We start from the raw sequence: 27,239 nt of genomic DNA on the forward strand, positions 1-27,239 counted from the left end.
AGTAAATGATCGCATATTGAATATCCTAAAGGATTATATAAGAAATGGTTGGCCTAGGGAAGGGCAGGTGACGGAAGATGTGAAACCGTTTTTCAAAGTCAAGGAAGAATTGAGTTTGGAGGCTAATTTAGTTATGAGGGGTACAAAATTGATCCCTCCTGTTGAGCTGAGACATAAACTGGTTAAGTTGGCTCACAAGGGGCATGTTGGAGTTACAGGTACTAGGAAGGAACTAAGCATGTACTATTGGTGGCCTGGAATGGATGCAAGTGTGGAGGTTGTAGTTGGCAGTTCTGTGTGTGCGCAAGCCGAGAAGTCTGTATGTGTACGGAACACTCCGTTGTGTCCAGTGAGGTTTCCTGAGTCGCCTTGGGAGAACATTGGCATTGATTTTATTGGTTCTATTGGAGGCATGAATGAAGAAAGGAGATTTGTTTCATATAAGTTTTTGAGAGAACCTAACACAACTGAGGTAACAAAATTTATGAAGGAACTTTTTCATTCAGAAGGTGTTTCAGCGTTTGTAGTAATGGACAATGGAGTGCAATTTGTGTCTCATTCCATGAGGAGTTTTCTGGATAAATTAGGAATTAAACATTTGACAACAGCGTTATATAGTCCCCAAGGTAATGGTATGGTGGAAAGGGTTAATTGCATGTTTAAAGAGACAATACAGATGGCCATGGAGGCTGGTGATTCCATTCAAGAAGCTGTTGCTGAAAGAATATGGTGTTATCTTAACACGCCACGACTGATGTTACTCCTTTTGTTTTGTTGAAGGGTAGACACTCATTCAATGAGCTATCCCATAAGTGGGTGATTGAGAAATCCAAACCGGACAAGTGTATACCTAATGTAGAAACTATCAGGGACAAGGTGGAGGAGTCACAGAGTAAGGCTAAATGCAGACATGATGAACCTAAAAAAGTAAGAGAAGTTGATTTTTCAGTACGGGACTGGGTGAAAATAAGAAGACCATACAAGTTTAAGGGTTGTAAATATTTCCCAGCAATTAAAGTGGTGCAGGTTTCTAAGCACTCTGTCATGGTTGAAGGAGGGAAGTGGTGGAGCAAGAGGAAAGTTGCCAAGGTGGATGTGAAGGTTCATGCTCATAGAAGTTGGAAGGAGGACAGGGTTACTGGTGGAATTTCTGGAGGAGAGATGGAGGATGTGGTTGGCATGGGTATGACGGTTGCAGAGGACTGTGAGGAGTTGTGTTGTGTTATATTATCGCACTTGGAGTCCTCGTGCCGCACCTAGGCTTGTGGGTGCACAAGGGAACAGCAAGTGGAATGGTTTTGATTCAATCGGTGGGTGAGGTTCGAAGGAGGCTGGAGGGGCAGCGGTCAAGCTGTTGGTTGGTCGTTGAGGGACACGCAGTATTTGTCGCACTGAAAGATTAAATTAAAGAAGTTGACATTACTTACCTCTTCCTGAAGTCTTCTCTTTACCCCTGTGGTCATAACAGAATTACTTCCGGCGTGCTGGGCAACTAGACCGAAGCCCACAGGCACATTACAATAGAGTTTACTGTAAGTAATAGCTGCATAGTTTTTTGATCTTCTCTGTTTTTAAACAGAAGCGATATGTATAGAGTTGATGGCTGGAATGTAGAATGCACTAGCGTCACAGACATGGTGCGCACGTGAGTTCACATTCCACATTCCGGATAGAACGTTTACCATAAATGTATTTCTAAGTAGCAGTTACGCCTGACTCTAATGGCGGTCGGACGTGCATAGGTTTGAGGAATAAACCTGAGTTACTTACCTTCTCGCGTAAGACATCTTCACTACGAACGCGACAATTATTTTTAAGTTTTTCTAAATTGGACTTAAAAGAATGCAATCCTCCTTCAAGATGGCCGCCAAATAATAGCAACAGAGTAACGCTTGGCTGTGCTGACGGTCTTACTTTTATGTTCACGCCACTAATAACTGTATTCGGAACGCTCCGGTTGTCCGCGCTGTGCTGTTGTTGTCATTGTACGCTGCGGTTCCGGGTGACTAACCAAGCCGGCATATCCCGAAGATGGCTCCTCTTCTGGAGCACGAGAATCAGATATTTTTGGACCTTTTTCATGAGGACGGGCTAGTGATTACCGCGCGGGGACTCGGCATTGACCGTATTCTACTCAGCTTTTTAAAACTTTACTGCGATCCGGGGAACCTAGTGCTGGTGCTGAACACCAATACGGCTGAGGAGGTAAATTGACATAGTTTCTGACATCCACTTCTGCATCTGGAAGACGGTAAAGTAATCCAAGAATTGAAGTTATGTTGTGTCGGATCTCTCAAAGTTCCCCATCCCATGCCCGAAAAACAGATCCAGTTTAGTTTTTTTCTTTGCACCGTGATGTTTGTTATCATCTCTCTGTCTAATAGAATCAGTAAGACTACATGTCCCAGAGAGAAAAAAGAGAAAACCTTGAATAAATTAGATACTCTCACAATAAATTAGGAAACTTGGGAGCTCTGCTGTTACTACAAGCAATTTCTGCGCCAGTAGAGTTTGCTTTTCACTGTTATTTCTGTTTCCGTGCAGGCAAAACTATTATGGGTGCCTCTTACAGCTCCATCTCGCCAGAACACAGTGTTTGACGTTTTGATTAATTTGATAACAATTTAAACTGGTGGTTGCCATCTTGGATTATGTATGAGGGAAATCTGTTAATAAAATAAGACATATATCAATTTGACACAATAATATAGGTTTAATAGATTTTCAGCTGGGAACAACAGGCAGTCTCAACATAGAGGCCATGACTGAAGTTCAAAGTTCTGGTTCAAACACCAGTAGCATTTATACTGTAAAAACCACAAAAAACTGTGGTGGAGTTCACCATTGACGAAAGCAACTACAAGCAGTACAGATAAGATAATGAGGTGCCTCTGGAAAGAAGCACATGCACTTGTTGGCCTCATGGGTGGGTAAGTTACACTGACGTCATTCACCATATCTATCTTTCTGCACAACAAGAGATTCTATGTTGCATGCTCCTCATGGTAGCCCTGCCTTACAAATACTTATCTGACCCTTACACAGTTCCCCTTACCACAATATGAATGATTTGTGGTTTTTAGGACCCCTGTGCTAAGGAAGGATACACCCTTTTTGTTCCACCCTGTTCGTGCTAAATGAACAGTTTGAAAGCAACAGTTGGTGCAACTTTAAATAAAAACTCTCATTCTAATGTGGCTTGGGCCTCTTGTGTGTTTCAGCACAGCTAACTTAACAATGCAGCATGTGTATAAGTTTCCTAAGTAATAAGTGTTTGTCCTAAATATGACCTGCCTAGTCTTTTTTTTAACATGTCATGTATTAAGCCTTTCACTACTTACATTGGTTTACAACTATCTAGCCTAAAATGTTTGTATTGGGATTTGGGAACTTATGTTTGTATGTGATGTATTCCTATTCGTCCTACATCAATTACTTCGAACAAGCCAATTAAAAGAATACACATGATAACAGAAATTTGATGCAGGAAATCCTATGAATGGAAACTTAATGTCCTGACGATATGGAGCTAGGTGTCAACATTACAAGTAACACTACTGTGAACGTAGCTGCAAAATTAGCACGTTTCAGGTCTCGCAATGTAAATCAGTCCAGACTGCTAGTCAATAGCAAGCAACGTTCAGAAAATTGTAGTTTTGATTTTCTTATTATGAGTATCATGTTATGGATCGGCAAACTAAGGCTGAAGGTGTCTGTTGGACCTGGCCCTTTTTGTATGGTTATCCCCACGCTTTTTGCCTTCTTACTCCATTTTTTCAGACCTGTTTTTGTTTGCTTTGGTGCTAAAGTACATAGGTTCTCTAAAATATATTGGCGATTGGTGTGTCCATGACTGGCATATTTGATTTACTCATAAGTTCCTAGTGAAGTGCACTACGTGTGCCCACGGCCTGATACGCAAATGCTAATAGTGGGCCTGCAGCACTGATTGTGCCACCCACATGAGTAGCCCTGTGAACATGTCTCAGACCTGCCACTGTAGTCTCTGTGTGTGCAGTTTTAAACCGCCATTTCGACCTGGCAACTGCACCCACTCTCCAGGCCCAAATCTTCCCCTTTACTACATGTAAGTCACCCCTAAAGTAGGCCCAGGGCAGCCCCAGGTGCAGGGTGCAGTATTTAAAAGGTAGGACATGTACTGGTGTGTTTTACATTTCCTGATAGTGAACTACTGCTAAATTCGTTTTTCAATATTGCAAGGCCTATTTATCCAATAGGTTAACATGGGGATTGCCCTGAAACATCTTGTAAGTGTAATTTCCCATTGGGGGAAGATAGAGATGTGGAGTTTGGGGTCTCTGAACTCACAATTTACAAATACATCTTTAGGTGAAGTTGGATTTGAATTGTAAGTTTGAAAATGCCACTATTAGAAAGTGGACATTTTCTTGTTCAACCATTCTATGCATCTGCCTGTCTGCTCTGCCTCAGCCTGGGACAACTCTTGGTGGCCAGCCGCCCTAGGAAACTCCCCCGCTGACCACGCAGTCAACCTGGGCATCATTCTGGACTCGACACTCTCCATGACCCGTCAAGTCAACGCCGTATCTTCTGCTGCTTCCACACCTTGCAGCTTCTTCAAAAGATCTTCAAGTGTATCCCCACTGGGACTAGAAGGACAGTCACCCACGCCCTGGTCAGCAGCAAATTGGACTACGGCAACGCACTCTACGCCGGCATCACAAAGAAGCTACGGGCAAGACTACAGAGAATCCAGAACGCAGCAGCCACACTCATCCTGGACATCCACAGCCACATCTCCGCCTACCTCCGAGACCTCCACTGGCTCCCGGTCAACAAACGCATCACCTTCAGGTATTGACTCGCACTTTTAAGGCACTTCACAACATCTGACCAGACTACCTCAACCATCGGCTGTCCTTCTACACCCCCCCCGAAAGGCAGCTTTGATTCTCCCATCTCGCCTTCGCTGTCATACCCAGAATCAAGAAAAGCACAGCTGAAGGAAGGTCCTTCTCCTACCTCGCAGCCCAGACAAGGGATACAATCCCTCTCAACCTCAGACAGGCCACATTACTGAGGCAATTCAGGAAGGATCTCAAGACCTGGTTCTTTGAATGATCAGCATGCCCACCACTGCGCCTTGAGACCCCACTGGTGATAAGCCGTGCTTTACAAGTACTGATTGATTGATCAATCTGCTGACTACACATCTGGGACAAGATGACAGTTGGGCTGTTTGTGTATTCACTCTAGACAGTTACACAGAGGGAGCTGAGGTGTGCCCTGTGTATCCTGATGGCCCATCACCTGGCTGATGGGTCTTCCTGAGCTAGAGTAGTGGGGGGAGCTGACACTTGCACCTGAATAGGGCTGTGCCTGTCCTCACACAAAGCAGTCTCCAACCTCCTGGAGTCTGGGGCCAGATCAGGGAAAGGCAGGGTCATGTGCACTTCAAAGACTTCTCTTTGTAGTTTGCCTACATCAAAGACAGAAATGGGTATAGGTATTGGACCTCTGGCCCCACAAAGTTAGAATCCTTATGGACTGAGAACATTCTGCCAGGAAGATGAGGTGGATGCTGTAGGAGGGGCTGCCACTCTGCCTGTTGCTTTGTTGGCTTGGCTTGGTGCTTCTGTCCTGGGAGTGAAAGGGCTGGACTTTGCTTTCTGCATCCTGCTTTCCAAGGTTCTCTAAGGGCTTGAACTGAGCTGACCTCCTGTTAAGAAGTCTCAAGAACATCAAATACATCATCTGCCAGTGCCTGGGCTCTTCTACTGAGAGCCCTGACTTGCCAAGTGGTGCCAACTCCATTCCCTGGGGCCTTGGAAGTCTGAGCTGGTGACCTGACTGAGAAAATCCATGCACCTATGTGCCACGGCTGAAAAATCAATCAGTCTGCCCTGCATGCAGGATAGATGCAGCACCTGTTTCTCCGTGGCTCCATCAACACAGCGCATGTGCATTTCCTACATATAGTCCCTTGGGCATCAGTTCACTGACCCCTCACCGCGGTAGGGAATCGCGGCTGCGTGTCCGAAAATCAGTGCATCACCTTTCCTGAAAGGAAAAAATTGACGCATTGCCTCTCCTGTGAGGAAAGAATCAACACATCACCTCCTCTGCGCAGTAAGGAGCCGACGCGTTGTGTTGCCTTTTGGCACCTCACCTTCCCTGTTGCTCACATCGTCTTTGACACATCCCAGGTACTTTTGTGTTAAAAAGATACAACCATTGATTCCTATGGCTTAAGACTCATTTAAACCTTTAAAAAGTGATATCTTTACTTGTGTATGTTGGATGTTTGTCGTTTTGGTCTTGTTTTTACTCAGATAAATATTGGCTATTTTCCAAATTAGTGTGTAGTAATTTTGTGATGTTTTCACTGTTACTGTGTGTGTGTGTATGTACAAATACTTTACACATTGCCTCTGAGATAAGCCTGATTGCTTGAGCCAGGCTACTAAGGGGGTAAGCAGGGGTTATCTTAGGTGTGTGACTCCCTTTCCCTGAATAGAGTGAGAGTCCTTACTTGGGCAGGGTGCAACCCCCTGCCAACTAGAGACCCCATTTCTAACAGTTGTCTCACTTCACAAGCAGCCACTTAGCAGTTGTGACCTCAGATGTTATTCTTGGTCACATGTTGGGCATAGAGAAGGCCACCTGTGTATGAATGACTCATTGGTCTCTGCTTGGAGAAATTACCTCTGCACAAAGGCATACTTACTGCTACGTATAGCTTTTAATTAATGAATCTGAAGCCCCATGTTTAAAGAATATGACGCTAGCAAAGAAATTGTGGGTATCGACGGCCCACATTGATGCAGAACTTTTGAGTTGTCCATGCATTGAGTGTTCAAACAGTCCTAGTGTAATAAGGATGTTAATTTGGCCTGAATTATGGTCCTTATTGTATTACAGCGAGATTATTAAAACATAAACAATTATCATATAAACCTTTATCAGAAATAAACTTTTGGCATTAGACTTTAATGCTCAAAACAGCCCCTAAATAGCTCCATAGCAAAAAAAATAATTTGTAAGAAACATGGTCATGTAACCATATCGTTACCCCCCAGAGGGGATAACCCCATGAAAAAAATACAGGTGAAAGTAATGGAATGCAACTATATACTTAGCCTCTGGAGGGCATTTTTAGGACTAGCAGGCCTACTGCAAAGATATTACGAACAAGGTCTTTATAACAAAACGTCTCCCAGGTGTCAAACAAAAGTTGCAGCCATGAGAAAGCATAAAAGATAGTGAATGGTGGGAGGGGTTATTATCTTGGGTCCCCACTAACATTGCGTGGGGACCAGAGATGATGTAGACAGAACATTTTGAAGGTGGTCCCAAAGGTTCTAGGACCACCACTGGCTGAGTTATGAGCAAAAATGTTTTGTAAAAGTAATGCCCTGAAAAGCATTATGGGGCAAAGTTTTGTGCCACAAATATTACAGTATATTGACTGCAATGCTCAAAACAGCCCCTAGAGGACACCACAATAAAAATAGCATTTGGAAGAAACATGGACATGTAGCCTTGCAGTCAGCCCTTAGAGAGCATAACCACATGAAAAAAGAATGCGAGAAAGTAATGCAGTATAACTATATATTAGGCCCCCTAGAGGACATAGCGCATTACACATTTTCAAGGCTAGCAGAACTATTACAATGATATTAAAAATAAGGCACATAAAACATAACTTCTCTCAGCTGTAAAACAAAAGTTCCAACCATAAGAAAGCTTAAAAAGATAAAGAATGGTAGTAGGGGGTTATTATTTTGTAGTCCCCTCTAACAGTGTGTGACAGAGCACATTGTTGTGAACGTTTTGGTGGTGGTCCAGTTGCCCTAAGACCACAGCAGGCTGAGTTATGAGCAAAAATGGTTTGCAAAAGTAATGCCCCACAAAGCATTATGGGACAAGTTTCAGTGCCATGAACATTTTAATATGTTGATATGACTGTAATGCTTAGAACAGCCCCTAGAAGACCCCACAATGGAAATAGCATTTGTAAGAAACATGGTCATGTAACTGTAAAGTTAGCCCCTAGAGGGCACAACCACACAAAAAATGGCAAAGAGTCATGCAGTGCGGGCATGATACATTACACATATTCAGGACTAACAGGCTTATAGCAATGATATTACAAAGAAGGATCTTAAAACCCAACCTCTTCTCAGCTGCTAAACAGATGTTCCAGCTGTGAGAAAGGTTAAATAGATGCTGAATGGTGGTAGGGGTTATTATTTTTGGGTCCCCACTAACCTAGTGTGGGGAGCGAAAGATGATGTAGACAGAACTTGTTGTTGTGAACGTTTTGGTGGTGGTCCCATTGTCCTAAGACCACCACAGGCTGAGTTATGAGTAAACATGTTTTATAAAAGAATGCCTGCAAAGCATTATGGGACAAGTTTTAGTGCCACAAATATTTTAATATGTTGATGTGACTGTAATGCCTATAACAGTACCTAAAGGACCCCACGATGAAAATAACACTTGTACGAAACATGATCATGTAGCTATATAGTTAGCCCCTAGAGAGCATAACCACACAAAAACATGGCAGAATATAATGCAGTGCAACCATATATTTAGCCCCCAGAAGGCATAGTACATTACACATTTTCAGGGTGAACAGGCCGATAACAATGAAATTACAAAGAAGTCCATTAAAACACAACCTACTCTTTGCTGTAAAACAAAAATTCCAACCATGAAAAAGGTTAAACAGATACTGAATGGTGGGAGAGTTTATTATTTTGTGATCCCCACTAATTTAGTGTGGGGACCCAAAGATGATGTAGACAGAAACAGTAGGTTGTTGTGAATGTTTTGGCAGTGGCCACATTGTCCCAGGAACACCACAGGCTGAGTTATGAGCAAAAATGTTTTGAAAAAGAATGCTTGCAAAGCATTATGGGACAAGTTTCCCCGAGTGCAGTGAATATTGTAGTATTGGCTCTTCGGCTGTGCCGGGAGAGCTGCTTTCGCTTTGGGGATTTCTGTTTTAGTAAAGCATTCACCAATTTCAAGTGTTTTCAAGGGGAGAGCCACAAGAAATTACTCTGATTAGGTAAATGTGAATAAGGTGACCAGTGCTCCAGTACCGCCGATCGAGTTCACACTGTTGTGCCTGTTTACTCTGTGAGCGCTATGGATGCCATGCAGCACCAAGGGGCAAGACAAAAGAAATAGTTCTCCCACGCTGAATTTTATCGGCAATCGTGCAATAATCCATGTAAGAGGGGCAGCCTGCAAGGCGTGACAAAAGCAGCCTCAAGGCAGGACAAACGTAAAGCAGTTACCAATGACATCAAGTGGTTTTTGAAAGGCAAGCCCATAAACGAGTTAAAGTGATGTGAGGTGGGTGTGGTTAAAAGCCCCAATACTTATAACAGGTCAAAGCGCTTGCGTGCTCGCCCTAAAAAGCACCTCAAGATGATTAAAAAAAAAAAAGTACAATAGAACACACACATGTCACTAGGGCATATGTGTACTCTACATATGCTCACCTATTTTTGGGGTGCATCATGCGGGGGCATTATGCCCACATCCATCCTTGTTTTAGCATTTCCTAAATAGCGGTTTCCCAATAGGAAATCGCTATTTTGGGAATGCTAAACCAGCCCATTGGAACAAATGCCAATTGGATTTCCTATTAGTGATTTCCTAATAGCAATTCCTACAGAGTAGGAATCACTATTAGTAAATCAGTAATTTCATACATATCATTTTGAATTTCTTGAATAGCGATTTCTATGGAGTTGCTATTTAGAAAATGTAAAATTGCATTTTGATACATCTGGCCCGTAGTGCTTTTGTTGTTCTCGTTATGAATGCGTTATTACGATGTCAGAATCCAGTTCTGGATGAGCTGCACACCTAACAGTGGATTTTTGAAAGCTCTGTTATTTCAGTACTTTCTGTTGCATTTAATGAAAATACCTTTGTCCCTCATCTGCAGCATATGCATCTAAAGACCAGTCCTCTCAACGCAACCATTGTTAGCTATATGTAAACTTGCCCTATTGTACATAGTTATCATATGGTACCGTTAACAGGCATCTTTTTAAGTGTGAGTATCTTTATCTCACCAAGGAAATCTCGACCATCCCCTTCAGGAAAGCTTAGTCATTTTGGGTATCTTGTTTAAAATATCTAATGAAACTCAGTGAGGGGATCTAGGATGTCATGCTAAGGATGGTTTGTGCATCTCTTTGAAACATGTTTGCCTAGTGGCCGCTTGTTGTGTGCGATACCTTCAACCATTTTGGCTTCTGACAGATTTTTTTCCATACCGGGACCTTTTGTACAACACTTTTAATGGAAAAAAACACATCCTCTCTCGGCCACTCAAGCATAAAATTAAAGTTCAAAGAGAATTGTGATATATGTTTAAGAATTGGTATAAATAAGACCTATACATTAAAATAACAAGGTATTAGGTAACATGAGGGGTGTGGAATTTTATAAAGTACCTTCCTATCGAACAGCTAAGATGCATCAAAAACTAGTTGTAAAAAATTCTCCTTGTTCTATTTGGTGGCAAGCAGTGTTTGACAAATTATGATGGTGCTGTCATTAAATCATAGCTTTATTAAAACCTGCTCAAGTTATAACATGCTTTGGGTATTAAAAAAGGCTATTATTGTGTCTCCTCTCAGACTATACTTGACTCTGACTATAGGAGGGGGCAGTATTTATGGCATATCTTTGAATATTTGCTTGCTCTTTGCACCCTCTTTATGTATGGAGTTATGACAGTAGGGTTCCGAAAATGCAATAATTAAGACTTGGGTGTTTTCATGGTGGAATTTGCCCTTACCCTCTTTCTTACCATAGTTTCAGAGGAAACATGTTGTGCATTGCTCTCGCTTATTTACTGCAAAGCTTTTAGTCAATCTTACAAAATGTTACTCTGAATAAACCCAGATTATAATTATTGTCCATTGCGTGAGTTACCAATTCAGAATCAAGAAAATCACCCACAGCCTGATTTCTCCACTGGGCCACGCCAAGTAACCTTGGAAAAGTAACTTCATCGCCCTGTTATCAGTTCTGTTGATTTCAAAAATTGAGAATATCCCAGGCTCTACATTGGAGGTCTTCTAACTGTGGGGTGCACCTCCCGGGGTTCCAATACTGTTCCCAGGTAGCCCAAATGCATCTTTAAGTACGTGTAAATGAAGATGGCCTGGAAGTGCATTTTTGTTTATTTCGTACATTTCCAGGTTGTCTTCATTTACATGCAACAGTTGAAGTGCCTAAAAACAATATATGAACTGTGATCCTGAGTGCCACTGTGTCAGGGTCAGTGATTGGGATGGTGGGGTCAAAGATGTGGCTATAAAGAACAAAATGTTTTGCAACTATTTTGTTGTTTTTTTACCTTCAGGTAGCTGCATATAAAATAATGCACACATGTTAAATGAAAAATAAATGGAAGTTAAACTAATTGGTGGGAATTGTATGCTTTTTTACGTTATAAAATCTCAGTTGACTAAAGCAATCACTGCTGGTGTGCGTGAGACCAGAGTCACACAATTAAATCCTAGTTGGAGCAGTGAGAATAGTGGCTTATGTATTAATAGAACTACAAGGTTACCTGTATGTGACAGAAAGCACTGTAAATATATATATTATGTTTATCCATATATTCTAGTAATTATTCATCAGACTATATAAACATTTTTATAAGTGTCCTTTAAAAGGACACACTCCAAAACTAAGCTGGTAACTGTAATGACATTCAGTACGTTTGACCACTGACTTTGTGTTTCATCACTGTGCATATTAGTTGTTCAATGTTCACCAGTAGCACATTACATTTTGTATTCGGTTTAGCTGCCTATTGGCTTTAACGGGGCATTAGTCATTACATTATGTATTCAGTTTAGCTGCCTATTGGCTTTATCGTGGCGTTAGACATTGCAGTTTAGACATTGCAGATGAGCTGTGTTTTTCCACATGGTAAACCAAGCTGTTTTTTTTCGTATTTTCTCTCAACGAACACTAGCATGATAAGAAAGCGCATATTTTGTGTTTTTCTCTAGTCAGCCTTGGGAAAGACAGCCTTGGAAACTTGGCCTACTTTCGAGGCTTGTTTTCTTCCAACTCTGACCTACAGTAGCCAGCACGTTTTGACTAATAGAGGGAAGGGCCTTTTAGCATTATTCAATCTATAAAAGGTGTCCCTGGGCAGCAGCAAGGGGAATTTTCAGAGACTTCAGTCAGGAGCGGATGTCAGCTGCTGACCTGTCCCGTAAGGGTGGAAAATCTTTCTTGCAGTTGAACAGGACTCATCAACTTGCGGGCATGAGAAGGATGATGAGCAGTGATAGGCCCTACAGTGATGAATTTTGACTTTTTTTTCTTTGCTTTGAAGTTACGCTATAATATCACATATATTTGCTGTGTACATTGCAATTGAGAATCACTTTGATATATTTTCCTTTCATTGCTGTGACTGTTTTTAAACGTGTGCCTCCAACCTACTAATCTCCTCGCTCAGGAACCTCGTGGGAAAGTAATAATAAATGTCTCTTTAAACTAAGAAGTGCATTCCAGAGATTGTTTTCAGCTCGGTCATTAGTGAAAGCAAAACAGTAACACCCTCACATTACTACTCTATTTGTCACTGTGGAGCTCCAAGTGGCTCCATAAGTTAAAGCCTATACTGGTTCCCAAGTAGCCTTTGTATTTGATGATTAATAAATAGAACATATTTATATTTCAAGTATCAGAGACTCTGGAGAGAAAGCTTGTTTCTTCTTTAGGTTTCTGTCCCTCTGCTTCACAGCACAGGACCCCCCCCCCTTTTTACTTTCAGGCGGAGGCATCCCAACGTTAGCATTAACCTTTAAGGTATGGCTAGTGTCAAAGAGATGTGGAGTAGATTTTACTTTTACAAATAGACAAAGAAAGCTTCCTCTGAGAGATGCCCTAGGAAAGGCGATATATTATGTTAGACATTGGGGCTCTAGTTTGCAGAGGCAGGGTTGTGGAATTTAATAAAATATCTACTCCATGGGACAGGTTGCTTTATAAATCTACTTGCCCTGTAAAAAACAAATCCACTTGTACCTCTGTTGTCACATAGTGCAGTGATAAATAAAGGCAGCAATTTCATTGTATAAGAGCTCCGATGATAGCCTCTCTAATTATGCCAGAAGTCTGATTGTGCTAGAATTCAAACCCCTACTACAGTAGGGTTTGAATTCTAGCACTATCCACAGTTTCTCACTGTTCCGCAAATCTACATCCCAGGGCTGGAGACAGAGTAAAGCAATAGTTTCAGGGTTGGAATGCTCTTTGGGGTCTGTGCAAACCTACTAACCTGCATGTTCCCATAGTGAGAGAGGTTGGAAATTTACCCCTGACAAACTCAGAAATAAAACTTCTTCATTGGTTGGGGGGAACAAAGGGTTGGAGGGAAAGTGAGCTTGTAAACGCCCAACAGATTTTCCCATGAGCAAAACTACATCTGCATATTTGCTCATGCTAAAATGCAGTTCACATCTATTTTCTGGGAGTACAATTTCCTGGCCTACTTCTGTAAATTACTGTGGATTCATGAAAGCTGTAAATCTGCACGAATGCAAGGGCATATATGATGGGTGAAGTTGTGGCTTTATTTAAGATTTGGGCCCATAATTAGGTCTTGAGTTAACCAAGACCTTTTTGTTTTTATTAAAATTCTGTCTTCCGTCTGTAGACTAGCTACACTGAGTGGCAACATTTTGCTCTTTCACAAGGAGTATATCGGCACACAGAGTAGCTTTGTTCTTTGTTATAGACCACTGTGGTATGGTGTGCTTTTTGAGACCAAAAAATCTGACTACTTTCTGCCAATTTTTTTTTTTTTTTTTATAATGGTGAGAGCCTCGCAGCTCCCCCAACAATAATATTTTACAAACACCATGTCAAAACTAGGCAAGCATTGAAAAAACCTAAAGGTTGATCAATGGCAGACCTATTGGTTTTGCCAATGCTTGTTTATTTTCATGTTCCCCATAGTCTTGTTTAAACTAGTTGTGCTGATTTCCGTTATGAATATTTTTGATAAATACTAGCATGCATCAACACATTTTAGTGGATGATGCTTCAAAGAAATGCTACTTTAAATTTCACAGTAGTTTAGCGAAACATTTTTTCCTAGTTTCATTTTTTGGGAACACTTAATTTGACAGCAAAGACTCCTCAATCTTACTTTCAAGCTTTTGCAAATATTTGCATCTAACCAGAGAGCACTCTGGGAGCATTATATGCAGCCTGATATTGTTAAACCTTGTAAACGTGGGTACACATTTTTATACTGGGACCATTGTCATCAGTGTATTCCGAGATTGCAAAATTTCCTTAGAGCACGCACCCTAATCACAAAGGCTTGCATAAATGAAGCATGAATAAAAGTAAGAGCAGCATTAACATGTGGACACAAATATTAACTGAATTGCAGACAATGCCCTTCCTTGATCTATAATGTGGTACGGCAGACTGGCAGCTAAAGGGTTTGTGCTGCATAGGAGTTAAGCCAATTTGTCCCAAGAACAAGATACACATGAAAACGCGTTGTCCTTGACACCATACTATATGTCCTTGGAGTAGGGCTATAGGAATTACACACCCCTTTAGAGGTATGCACCATTTCCAAGATGGGACCATAATTCTAGTCCAGGTAAGTCAGATACACACTCTAAATTAACCTGTGCTCTCCCCTCTGGCAGTTTGACACAGAGCTGTCTGAGTTAAATTAAGAGGCAAAATCTAAAGTACTTGATTACAGTAACACAGCGAAAGACACCACAATAGAACTCAGCACCAGGTTAGAAAAATAGAATATATTTATCTGATTTAAAACAGATCAAAACAACAAAAATCCAATAAGTAAATCCTGAGATATGCAATTTTACATTTTTAGGTGAAAATAGCGCATAGAAGTGCAAAGTGCCAACTGTAGTTATCTGGTCGCACAGGACTGGGACAGTCACAACAGGCCTCCAAAAATCATAAAAATGTTACTAGACCTCCAGGTCGAGTAGCTTGAATAATCCATTCGACCTAACTTTAATGTACTTGACCCGGAAACGGATCTCAAATTGTGTGATCCTAGGTAAATATTGTATTTTGCAGTCACCTTTTTCTTCATTCTCACATATGAGTGCACCTTCAAATACTGTATGTGAGTTCAGCATTTCTGCTGTAAAACAAAATCCTTTTTTGTTTGATTAAATACAGTAAACGTTTGCTTCATGTATGATAAATTTAGCACACATTTAGGGTACACATGATCCACGCATGACTTGCCTCTTAGTTTACTAATAGCTTTGCCATCAGGGCAGGAACATTTCTCAGTTTGTTTAAACACTCATTTGTAATAAATATATCACTAAAGCAGATGTGGTAGCGCACTGTCATTTACAGGCAGTACATTTCCAAGAAATGTCCAAAAACCTTCCTACTAACTTTCAGCTTTACTGATAAAACTATAAAATGTCTTAACAATAATCTGTGAAAATTGGGTTTCAGAAAACATTTATCATTTGCACATCATCAAGTAAAGTGTTCTGACTTTTTTCATCCTATTAAAATATTTTTTCATCACACATAAGTACAAACAATTGTCTTTCACAGCTACTGAAATATATTTTGAAATGTTTGTAAAGTTGACTTAGTTATATAAATGTTGTGTGTTAGGAAAAAGCTGATACCAAAAGCCTTTCACGTCACATAGGTCAGACACTTCACCTTACAAAATCCTGGACCTCTGCAGTCACAACAAATAGTATTTCCATTGCAAGAAGTCAAACTTGACCTCTGTCTCTGAACACAGAGCAAATGTGACAAGAATAAGATTTAAAGGCATCTTAATTGCTAATTCAGTTTCTGACCAAACAGAACACCTGTTCTTTGTCCACTTGCCAGAAGGGTCGAGTGGAATCTAAAAATAGCTGGACCTCATAAAATAAAACTCGCCAATGCCAGTGGTCGAGTAGATTTTACGAGACCTGCACAAGTTCAGGTCGCCTGCAATGGAGAATGGGCCAGCTACAGGGACCTACTTGGGCCCGCTGAACAGAGTACCTTGGATACTGGTGCACCGTCTGCATGGTGCTGCTTTGCAAGGCTTCACATTGCTTCGCAGTAGTTCCAATGAAAATCACAGAAGGCAGAGCACCTAAGGCCCACTTCTAGGTGTCCAGGACTGGGGTGGCACCACTTGACACGATAAACTCACATTATGGTGCTATAGCAGGTGAGTTGAGAGCAGTCTTTGATGTTCCTGAGACTGCGGAAGAACAGAGGACAAGCCAACAAGCCCTTGGAGAATCTTGGGTTCAAGGATGTGGAAAAGGTCCAGTCTTTCTTACTGCAGGCAAGATGCAGTAGGCCAACCCAGCAATGCTCCTTGCAGCACAGCAGCCCTTCTTCTTGGCAGAGTGTCCTTGGTTCCATTACAATTATGATTTGGTGGGTTTTGAGGTCCAGTATTTATACTTTAGTGCCCTAGAAACTTCCAGAGTGTTGCCTTTGAAATGTACAGATGCATTGCCTCCCCTGTCGTGGCTTCAGGCTGGCTGGAGTGACAATACAGGGTTGTTAAGCTCTATTGTGGGTGGGTAGGACAAGTCTATTCATGTGCGAGGCAGTGTTACGTTCCGCACCCCCCCATCAAGCCAGTTAATGGCCCATTAAGATGCATTGCGGCCCATCAAGTCAAACCTAATCTCCGATAGTGTGTGGCTGTCAAGCGGGAATGCACAGAGCCCAGGTGTCACCCAACCCAGATATGTATTCAGAGGCAGGCAGAGGTAGAGAATGGTTAAAGTAAGAAAATGGCAACTTTCTAAAAGTGGCATTTTCAGACTTACAAATTATAATCTGACTTCACCATAAATTGTGATTTTAAAACGTGAGTCCAGAGACACCAGAATCCACATATCTATCTTTTCCCACTTCGGAGCCACACTTAAAAGATGTTTTAAGGTAATCCGAATGTTATCCTATGGAAGGAATAGGCCTTGCAATAGTGAAAAACAAATGTAGCTGTTTTTCACTACCTGAACATGTTAAACTTAAAAGTCCATGTCCAACTTTTTAAATACACTACACCCTGCCCATGGGGCTAACTAGAGCCTACCGTAGGGGTGACCTACATGCAATAAAAATGCAGGTTTTGGCCTGGAGAGTGGGTGCACTTCTGGGGTGTGTAATTTAATAAAATATCTACTTGTCCATGGGACAGGTTGCTTCTTAAATCTACTTGTCCTTTAAAAAAATCTGCTTGTCTCTTTGGTACCATGTAGTGTGTCAACAAAATATGGCAGCCATCTCATTATGTGAGAGCTCTGATAATAGCCTCTCTGAATATGCCAGGGCTCCTACTATAGTAGGGCTTGAATACTTGCAATTTCAATCCCTACTATAGCAATTTCCATATTTTGCCAACTTTCCGCAGATCTACATACTTGGGCTGGAGGAAGTAGTAATCAGTAGTTCCAGGGCTGGAATGCCTTTGAGTCTGCAAACCTGCTAACTTGCATGTTTTAAGGATTCTCACCAGCTCTTCTCTAATCTTTTCCCATAATGAGAAAGGTTGGAAATGTACTCCTGACTATGGCAGAAGTAGAAGTTCTTCCAGGGTCGGGGGGAAAAAAAGTGTTTGGAGGGAAAGTGAACTTGTAAACACTCGATAGATTTTCCCATGAGCAAATCTACACATGCATATTTGCTCATGCTAAAATACAGTTCACAAATATTTTCTAGGAGTACGATTTCCTGTTCTACTTATGTAAGTTCTTGTGAATTCATGAAAGCCACTAATTCAAAGACATATACCATGGGTGCACGTTTGTGACTTTCTTTAAGAATTGGGGCCCTAATTAGGTCTGGTGTTAACAAAGACGTATTGTTTTTATTAAACTTCTGTTTCTCTCTCTATCTGCTGGATTTACTGTGAGTGATTGCATTCTGCTCTTCCACAAGGAGCATATTGACACACAAAGAGCAACTACTTTGTCAATCAGTGGCATAATGGAACTGGAGAGGCTCCCCTGCAAAGAACACAGAGGGCCCTCAGACTCACTCAGTGCAGGTGCTCTGCTGAGGAGGCCCCATGGAGGGGGTCTGTGTGGCCTTTGTTACACCACTAGTGGCAATGTGTGCTTTTTGAGAGCTAAAACTTTTGTTTTTCCTTTTGCCAGTGTTTGTTACAATGGTGAGAGCCTGGCAGTTCCTACAACAATAACTTGACGAAACCAAAAGACTCAAAAAAGTTGTTGGTTGGCTTTGCCAGTGCTTGTTTATTTTCATGCTTCCTATAATGTTGAAAATGGCTAAACTGATTTTTCATTAGGAATATTTTTTGGAAATACTAGCATGCATCACCACATTTTACTAAATGACGCTTCAAAGAAATAGCACCTAAAATTTCATAGTAGCTAAATGCTTTTTTTTCCTACTTGCATTTTTCTCTGAACATTTTATTTTCATCACTTTTGCTTACAAGCTTCTGCAAACATTTGCGTTTAATCAGAGAGCATTCTGGGAGAATTATACTTCGCCTCATATTGTTAAACATTTCAAACATGTGATTACACTTTTTTTTTTTTTTTTTTTTTACTGAAACCACTGTCAGTAGTGCAGTGTGTCCTTAAAACGTTTATTTACAGTGTTCACCCTAATAATGAAAGTTTTTCATTAATGAACCTTAAATACACGTTCGAACAGCTTTAACATATGTACACACTTATTACCTCAACTGCAGACACTTCACTTCTCTGTAAACTGGGAGTCAAAGGGTTTGTGCTGCAGGGGTTTGGGCCTACCTGTCCCAAGGACAAAATAAACATGAAAACTTGTTGCCGTTGACCCCAAACAATATGTCCTGGGCATTCCACATATCTGCACGTTCCACATCTCTGCACTTGCAGAAAGGCCCTTTCGTGGAAGCTCTGAGATATGTTTGAAAGGCTACCGTAGTGGGTGGCACAATCAGTGCTGCAAGGCCCACTAGCCGCATATTATTTACAGGCTATGGACACATAAACTTTACTAGGGACTTACAGGTAAATTAAATATGACAAACGGGTATACCCCAATAATACCATGTTTAGAGCAGAGAGAACATGCACTTTAGCACTGTTTAGCAGTGGTAAATTGCACAGAGTCCTAAAACCAACAAAAGAGAATGAGGAAGGTAAAAAGTTATGACCCTGCAGAAAGGTCAATTTCCAACAATATATGTAAATATATGTTACCTACTGGCAACTGCGAGTAGGTAATATGTAGTTAGAACCATTTTTCCCTAGGAAATGCATTTTTTTACTTGCCTATATCTGTGGCACTGTTTGACAAATCTTCACAAAATTTTCCCCAAAAAAGTGTGCCGGTGATTGTTATTGCCCACGGAAAGTTTCGGAGTGTTCCATCAAGCGGGGCCGAGAAAAAGGGAGGGTCAGAAAATTTGCGTTTCCTATGTTAATTCCCATTGGACATTTGAACACGACTGTAGCCCAAAACCACTGGACTGAATTATACCATGTTTGGCAGAAAGCTAGCTGTTGGTACGCAGATTGTGCTTTGGGGTGATTGGTGTAAATCTGTTCTGTAGTTTAGGAGAATTTAAAGGAAATCCAAATTTGTCTATCTCTGGCCTCAATGACTTCACTAATAATGATGAGCTCATGCAGGGAAATGCAGAGCTCTGATTGTCTTCCAACATGTCAGCCAGAAAGTGTTGCACCCATCTTGGGACTCGTCTTCAGCCGAGTCCCCCAAAAAGTGAACATATTTTTAAAAAAGTCAAGGAGCCAGGGTTGGATCACCCTGACCCCTTAGCTGTGGCTTGAGGTCCCAGAGGGGACCCCCAGAGCAAAAATCATATATATATTTTTTAAATTTTCCACGAAGATGTCGCAAATTTTGGGAAAAAAAAACAAACAAACTCAGGCTTCTGTGCTTGATTTTTACGAGCCTCCAGGAGGGCTGGGCCCCCTCCCCAAGCCCCCCCACCTTACCCCAACCTCTCACGCCCACAGCCCTGGGGACTGTCACCTCCCTGAGGCACTGAATGAAAATAGTGAACAAAATAATGCGGGAGACCACTTGCCTCCCTGGGGCTTTTCATAAACACAGTGTGGGAGTCTGCGCAGCCCCGGGGGCCACAACCTCCCCGGGGCGGTGAATAAAAATAATGCGGGGCCAATAACCTACTTCCCCGGGGCTTTTCATAAATATAGTGCAATTCTTCCCCCACCCCTCCATGTAGCTCTGGGGACCACCCCCTCCCCGGGGTTTCAAGTAAAGAGTGATGGGGGTCTGTTTTGCACCCCCAGAAACTAACACCTTCCGAGGGCAATAGTCATTGGAGGAGAGACGTGCGTCTCCCCTTGAGAAGCCATAGATGGCCTTGGGCACCCCCACCCTCCAGGGCCAGCTTCTGCTGTGCCCCAGGATGCCCACCCCTGGGACATAGCTGTTTGCTTTTGCTTGGTGGCATATGTTTGGTACAAATGTTATAGTTACGTTTGGATGCAGAGCGGAACAGAGTAACTTCTGGCCTAATATGATCACAGTCTTGCGCTGTTACTCAGGAGGCTGAAGGTTTAAATCCTAGTATCGCTTGGATTGGGTTTGTTTATTTACTGGTGTTTTGACTGTTAAAACTTCCTAGTGATGAAACATTCACGTTTCTTTCCAATCACATGCATGGGTTTGACTGTCGTAGGTATGTCTGGAAGCATCACAGCGAGCAGTCACCTATGGCTTAAAGGTTACAGTCGCAGACATTTGCACTAAAAGTTGAGGGTTCTACTCCAGGTGTGCCCATGGTCGTTATCCTTCTTTAATTTCTTTTAAACTTCAAAAGTTTAAGGTTCATACTGAAAGGTCCTCTCACTCTTTTTAATTGACAAATACATTTTTCTTTTCAATTTGTCCAGAAATCTCTCATTCTAAGTAGATAATCCATACAAGCCTAAAACACACTCTCGCTCCCCCTCTCTCTCTCTTTCAGTCTTTCTCCCACTCACACACCCACTCAGACTCTTACGCAACTGCTCACAGACCCACACAGACACTCCCACTCAGATGCTCCTGCACCCACTCACAGACCCACTCAGACCCTCCTGCACCCAGTCACAGACCCACACAGACACTGACGCATCCACTCTCACACCCAGACAGACTCTCACAGCTGTTCTCACACCCAGATAAACCCTGTCGCACCTATTCTCACACTCAGAGAGACAGGCCTCGGGCAACACCTGCTGAGCACGGCCAAAGGCCGTGCGCAGCGTGGGGTTAAGTGTCGAGGAGGGTTGGCTGCAGCGTCTCGCCACCGGTCAGACCCCGCAGCCTACCCCTGCTGCGCACGACCAAAGGCCATGCGCAGCATGGGGTAAGGTTATTATAGGGGTTGGCCGCAGGGCCTGGCCATTGGCCAGGCCCGGCAGCCAGTCGCAGCTGCGCACGGCCAAAAGTTGTGCGCTGCGGTGGTTGGATCAACGTGTAGTAATGAAAATTACTTTACATTAAAAAAAACATAGAAATTCACTGAAAAAAGCAAAGGTTACAGTGACGTTCTAGTTAGGAAATAGTTTTTTTTTTAAAAATAGAAATCTACTTAAAAAAACAAAGGTTATAGGGGCGTTATAGTTAGGCTCACATTTTAAATGTACAAAACTATAGAAATTCACCTGTTATAGTTAGTTATCTCAGGAAACTAAAATGCGTGCCCTAAGGTAACTCGCGCCCTTGCCATGTCCTGCTAATTACTATCAAAGTAGAATTTGCGGTAACATTTTTGACAAAATAACTGTGCATAGCGAGGGCGCCCTGGTGGCTCCTTCATGTTCTTGTGGACCTTAGACAAAATGTAGAAGCAGGGTGCCACTGGTTTTCTGACATGAAGGAATTGAAATTCCTCTGTGATTTGTAAGCCACATGCTCTCCATTCAGCAAGAAGAGTGTGGTACTTCACAATTGTCATTCTAGAACTGTCATAAGTGGTCTTCCCATAACTATATGTGGTCTGGAGTTGTCTCTCTGCCTCTCTCAGGTATTTGTTAATATCCCAGAGGACCATATTTTGCCCACCTTATCTGAAGATTTAATGACAAAACCTGTGCCCTGGATAAAATGTCTTAGGCTGCCCTTTGTCCCTTATTCAGGTTCAGAGCATAACTGTTCTTAGAGTTCTCTAAAATCTTCATGAGATCTCGAATTACAACTTCATGAAAAGTATCTGTACTGTCATGTGGTGTAGTGTGATTACATTTAGATTTCACTGTAAAGTTATTCTTACTGGCCCTGTCTGTCTCAAGGTTCAATGAACACAAAGAATCTCTTTCATATGCCCATGCAGTAGCCGCAACCTCCAACTCCGCTCGGGTGACTAAACCCTCTATGTCACTCTAACAAAAAAACAAAATTATATATATATATATATATATATATATATATATATATATATATATAATTGTATACACTGAAAAAACAAAGGCTAAAGTATAGTTATGTTAATTTGTCAGGGTGTCATAAATAATGTCACAGAACATGTCATGAGTTATGTAATATGTGTGGTAATAAGCAGTGCATGGCTGGGGTGCAAGATATAGTTAGCTCTTTTTCTTTCTTTTTTCTAAGTTCAAAATGTTAATGTTGTCGCCGAAAAATTAACCTAACTATATAATGTTGCTTTAACCTGTTTTTTTTTTCAGTGAATTTATAAGATTTTTCTTTTAACACGAACAGATTCATTACAAGTAACTATAATGTTACTTTAACCTTTGTTTTTGTCAGAATCTTTTTTTTTTCTCGTAAAGCAATATTTAACTACCAAAATGAAATCTGTCCAGGCCCTGCAGACAACCCCCCACGTGCAACCAACCCCACGCTGCGCAGTGGGGGGTGGGCCACAAGGGTGGTCTGCCGTCCGGCCCTTTGGCCAACCCCTGTAAAGTAAGCCAACCTCACACTGTGCAGGGCCATCAGTCAGCATTGCAGTGGGGAGCTGGCCATAGTGCCTAGCCCTGAGGAGCTCAACCCCCGGGTCTTTCTTCTTTTTTTTCCCTTTTTTTTTTTTTTCTTAGGGGAAGGTGGGCCACATGGCCCCCAAGCCCAAACCTCTTATGGCTCTGGAAACCCCATCCCCCAGGCTAAATATATTTTAAAGGGGGAAGAGGCCAAGCCTCGTTAGTCCCTCTAGACCCCATACCCAGGGCCATTACAAAAAGTAAAGGGGAGGAAGAGCGCACAGTCCCCCTCGCCAAGCCTTGTAAGGCCCAAAGGACCCTATCATTCAGGGCCACTCCTTTCAATGCCTCGCTACACCCTGGGGACCCCCTCCCCCAGGGCCACTCATTTAAGTAAAAGGGAGGGGCGCCAGACAGCTCCCCACCCCTTTTATGAATACAGGCCTGGGGGTGGGCTCCCTCTGGCATAAACTTGGTCCAGCTGTCATTTTCTTTATTTATTTTTACAACCCTGCTAGAGTCCTGCAGGATTCCAGAATTGTATGCCATTTTGTTCTCTGTTTTTGACCCCACATGGGGTCCCTTTAGGGATGAGGGTATCTCTACCATGTCCCCTTATGCTATTTTTATTTCAGGATAGTGGACTAATTCCCTGAGTCCTGTAATGGCTGCCAGCAACATTTTCTCATGCTACTGGCAGTCAGTCAGTCCTTGCTCCCGCAGGAGTCTGACTGCCGCAGGAGTGAGATGGCCCCAGGGAAATAAAGCTTCCTAGGTCAATCAAAATGCTCTGTTTTTAATTTGACTCTCCCATGAGAGAAACACTTGTGGACAGATATACAATGATTTTGTCCCTCAGTTTCTCAAAAACTACTGAACGGATTTACACCAAATTACAAAAAGCACAACCTGTGGACCAAGTAAGAGTTTCCCGCCGAAATTGGTGGAATTCCATTCAGCAGATTTTGCTGCAGCCCTTCCTAAATAAGTCTTTGGAAAATGTATTGGGATTAGGCGTATTGTAACCATCCTTTTTTCTCGGCCTCAGATTGACGGATCACAATGAAACTTTCCATACACAAACTAGTAAAAAAGTTTAACAAAAATCCTTTTCTAATAAAAGAGCAGACCTAGCTAAAACCGCCTATGTAGTTATAGTTAGGTTTGGCCAATCTCCACTTAACGTTCCAAAAAGGGTCAGGTTAACTGAAGTAATTATAATGTGTCCTGGTATTGCGCAGTGTTGTTATCAACTATGTCATTTCAGACGTCAAGAGTGATGTCATAGGACATATCATGAGTGATTTTTCAAGTTGTAGTTCCTTAAGTTAACTATAACTGGTAAATTTCAATGTTTTTATTTTTTTCTTTTCACCCTTTTTACTTTAAAATAATACTTTTAAAATGACATTTTCACCTAACAATAATATCACACTAACTTTTTTCTTTTTTTCAGTGAAGTTCTAAGGTTTTTTTTTTGTGAGTGTGAAGTAAGCTGTTGTTACCATATCTAGCTTTATAGTCACTTTGAACATAGTTTTTTTAACTGAATTTCTAGTTGTTGTTTTTTAACATGAAGTAACACATTACCATATTTGGTGATCTTGTCCCTTTCTGCAGTGACACCCTAAACATTTTGCCTTTACCCTCCACTTTTTGCTGAATTTAGTTTTTGTTGGCCCAGAAGGCAACAGGGATGCATCACATTTTTCCACTGAAAATGTATTATTTTTTCCACTGTACGTAGCTGTAGGTTTTGAACCCTAGCTCAGCCGACACCTAGGGAAACCTAACAAAGCTGGCAGGAAACATCCCAAAACGCAATATGGCAAACCACATTTTTCCACTGAAAACTTTGTAAAGTGCGTAGCTGTGTATTTTCGTCTCTAGCTCAGTGAGCACCTAGGGATACCTAACAAAACTGTATAATTTTAAAAACTAGACACCTAGTGGTATCCAGGATGGCGTGACTTTCATGGCTCTCACCAGGTTTTTTTTTATTTTTTACCCAGAATCCCCTGTAACCTCAAACCTTGAATCAAAAAACACATTTTCCTCATATTTCTGTGATTGAGTGTTCTGAAATCCATGAGTAGCCACAAACTTCCATCAACCTGGCATTCCCCCAAATCTCCCGATAAAAATGCTACCGCTCTTGTGTGGGTAGGCCTAGTGCCTTTGACAGAAACAAATAAAACCAAGGTCAACATGAGTCCCCTGGCGAGGGCTTGACCTTGATTTGAGTCGTTCCTGCTGAAAGCACTTGGCCAAACCACACATGTGGGCTGTGTTTTTATCAATACAAGTGGGGTAATGCAGAGTGGTAGGATTCTGGAAGTTTCCATAAGAGAAATGGAAATAAAATGTGTGATTTTAGGCAGAGTGTGAGGTTTGCAGAACCTTGTCGGTAAAAAAAAAAAAAAAACTTGTGGGATCCACGCAAGGCACACCACCCTGGAGTACCCTGGTTCTTTAGTTTTCAAAAATGTCAGTGGTTCGTAGGTTTGCATGGGTAGTGCCACAGCACAGCCCCAAATGTAGCACCAATCCCTATTGCTTATCTCTCAGGTTAGTGATTTAGTGCCTTTTGTGTCTTTTTCTCTTGGCCCACCCACACAAGTGGTTACCGTTCTCATCTGGATACGTGTAGGAACTCAGGGTGGTAGTAAATCTGTGGCTGCTCACAGATTCCAGGTCTTTCTGTCACCGAATTATGAAGACAATTTTAGTTTTTTTTTAACCAAAGTTTGACATTTGCAAGGGTTTTTGGGTAAAATTACCTGGTGAGAGCCAGAAAGGCATTCTTAGTAAAGCCATATTTACATTTTGTCTAACAAAGAAGATACAGTCAGCCTGGTGGATGACTTAACATCTGCCATGCTGCCTACTCTGCCCTCCAAATTTAGAAAGGACCGCCAAGCTGGTGGTCAATTCAAAAACATTGACACAGGAGCCGCCAAAACTGCTGTTCCTGTCAATGCCTGTTTACATTTGACGCGCTACTCCATTAACATGACGGAGCTGTGCATCAAGTGTTTTTTTTTTTTTTTTCTGAAACAAAATCTCAAAGCCGGATTTTCTTTTTGGGGAAAAAAAAAAAGTTCTCAGCATGGGATTTATCTCCAACTGCAAGGGGGCATTAGACATGTATCACTGCCCCTTACCTCCATGGTTTTCCAGGTGGTGATGGGCAGTGAAAACTGACCTGTATGTCTGCACATCTAAATTAGGTGGGTGGACAAGAGGACAGCCGCAGATGGCCCTTATTTAGTCGGGTCTTGGGAGAGTCTTACACCAATACTCTACAGCACATACAAGACTTTCATACCTCCAGCTATGGACCCAATCCAAGAGATCAGTGCACTCACATCAGCATATCACCACCAAGCAGGGGCCCATCACATTCATACACCATAGGACAGAATCCCTGTTTAAGTCTAGACAATTTGACAGTTAATGCATCCACAATCTTCACAAATGAAAAATAAACTGTTTGACTACAGTTTTACCACTTGCCAAGTTACCACCCCCATTCTGAACATTACCGAATGTATTAGTAGTGAACCTTTAATAATAGCTCCCACGACCGCCACATGAGGCTACGGAAGAAATGTCTTACATGCGTCTTCAGCACACTAACTGTGGTACATCCAGCTCCTTCCAGTTTATGGATGCAAGTTGGGGGTGTCTTAGTATGCCTCTAAGGCCTCATTCTTTCGTGTGAGTGAAAATATCTACCTTTTGAAACTATGGCAAACATGCAGGGGAATACTGCCTACATTCCCTGAATAGAACGTCGTAAACTCAGAAGAACTGTAGGTTTTGACACACAGGGTAGTCGGTGAGAACGTAGCATATGTCACATCCCCTCTTTGCAGTGCTGTATCTAAACTGCACATCATACAGTAAACTGAACATACATTAAGTTCTGACGGAGGATGAACATGGCAAGAGGACAAATATTTGTGTGCAGAGTTCTGTTATTTGAACTTATAAAGCGCACATCCATCAAACGGTCTCATGTTGCTGAAACTGCAGGAGCAATACTTCGGTGTAGCACTCTGTGGACATTAAACGTAGGCAAATCTGAAGACCCAGGACTTCAAACGTTTCTTAAATTTAAGATAACAAGCCGTGAACTTAATGTTCGGAGGAAGTGTGTTCCAAATAGAAGTGGTTCCTGCACAGGAGCTATCCCGATAGCGACGATCGTGCTCTCGCTGTGAGCACCCTGGCTGCCATTTGCGAAGGGGAGAGACAAAAAAATTAAGTAGT

At 41.9% G+C, this 27,239-nt stretch overlaps 1 protein-coding gene across 3 annotated transcripts in view; it reads left to right on the forward strand.

Moving 5' to 3' along the window:
• The first annotated feature begins 1,887 nt into the window (after nt 1-1,887).
• ERCC4 (ERCC excision repair 4, endonuclease catalytic subunit) overlaps nt 1,888-27,239 on the forward strand; it is a 232,308-nt gene continuing 206,956 nt past the window's right edge. For 2 of the 3 annotated variants that reach the window (XM_069210419.1, XM_069210420.1), the window contains exon 1: nt 1,888-2,205. In XM_069210419.1, coding sequence (XP_069066520.1) covers nt 2,032-2,205 — 174 coding nt within the window. In that variant the 5' untranslated portion in view covers nt 1,888-2,031. The remainder of the gene's footprint in view (nt 2,206-27,239) is intronic. The other variant, XM_069210421.1, reaches the window with a different exon arrangement.

This window comes from Pleurodeles waltl, chromosome 10 (genome assembly GCF_031143425.1).
Source record: "Pleurodeles waltl isolate 20211129_DDA chromosome 10, aPleWal1.hap1.20221129, whole genome shotgun sequence".
Taxonomy (NCBI): Eukaryota; Metazoa; Chordata; class Amphibia; order Caudata; family Salamandridae; genus Pleurodeles; species Pleurodeles waltl.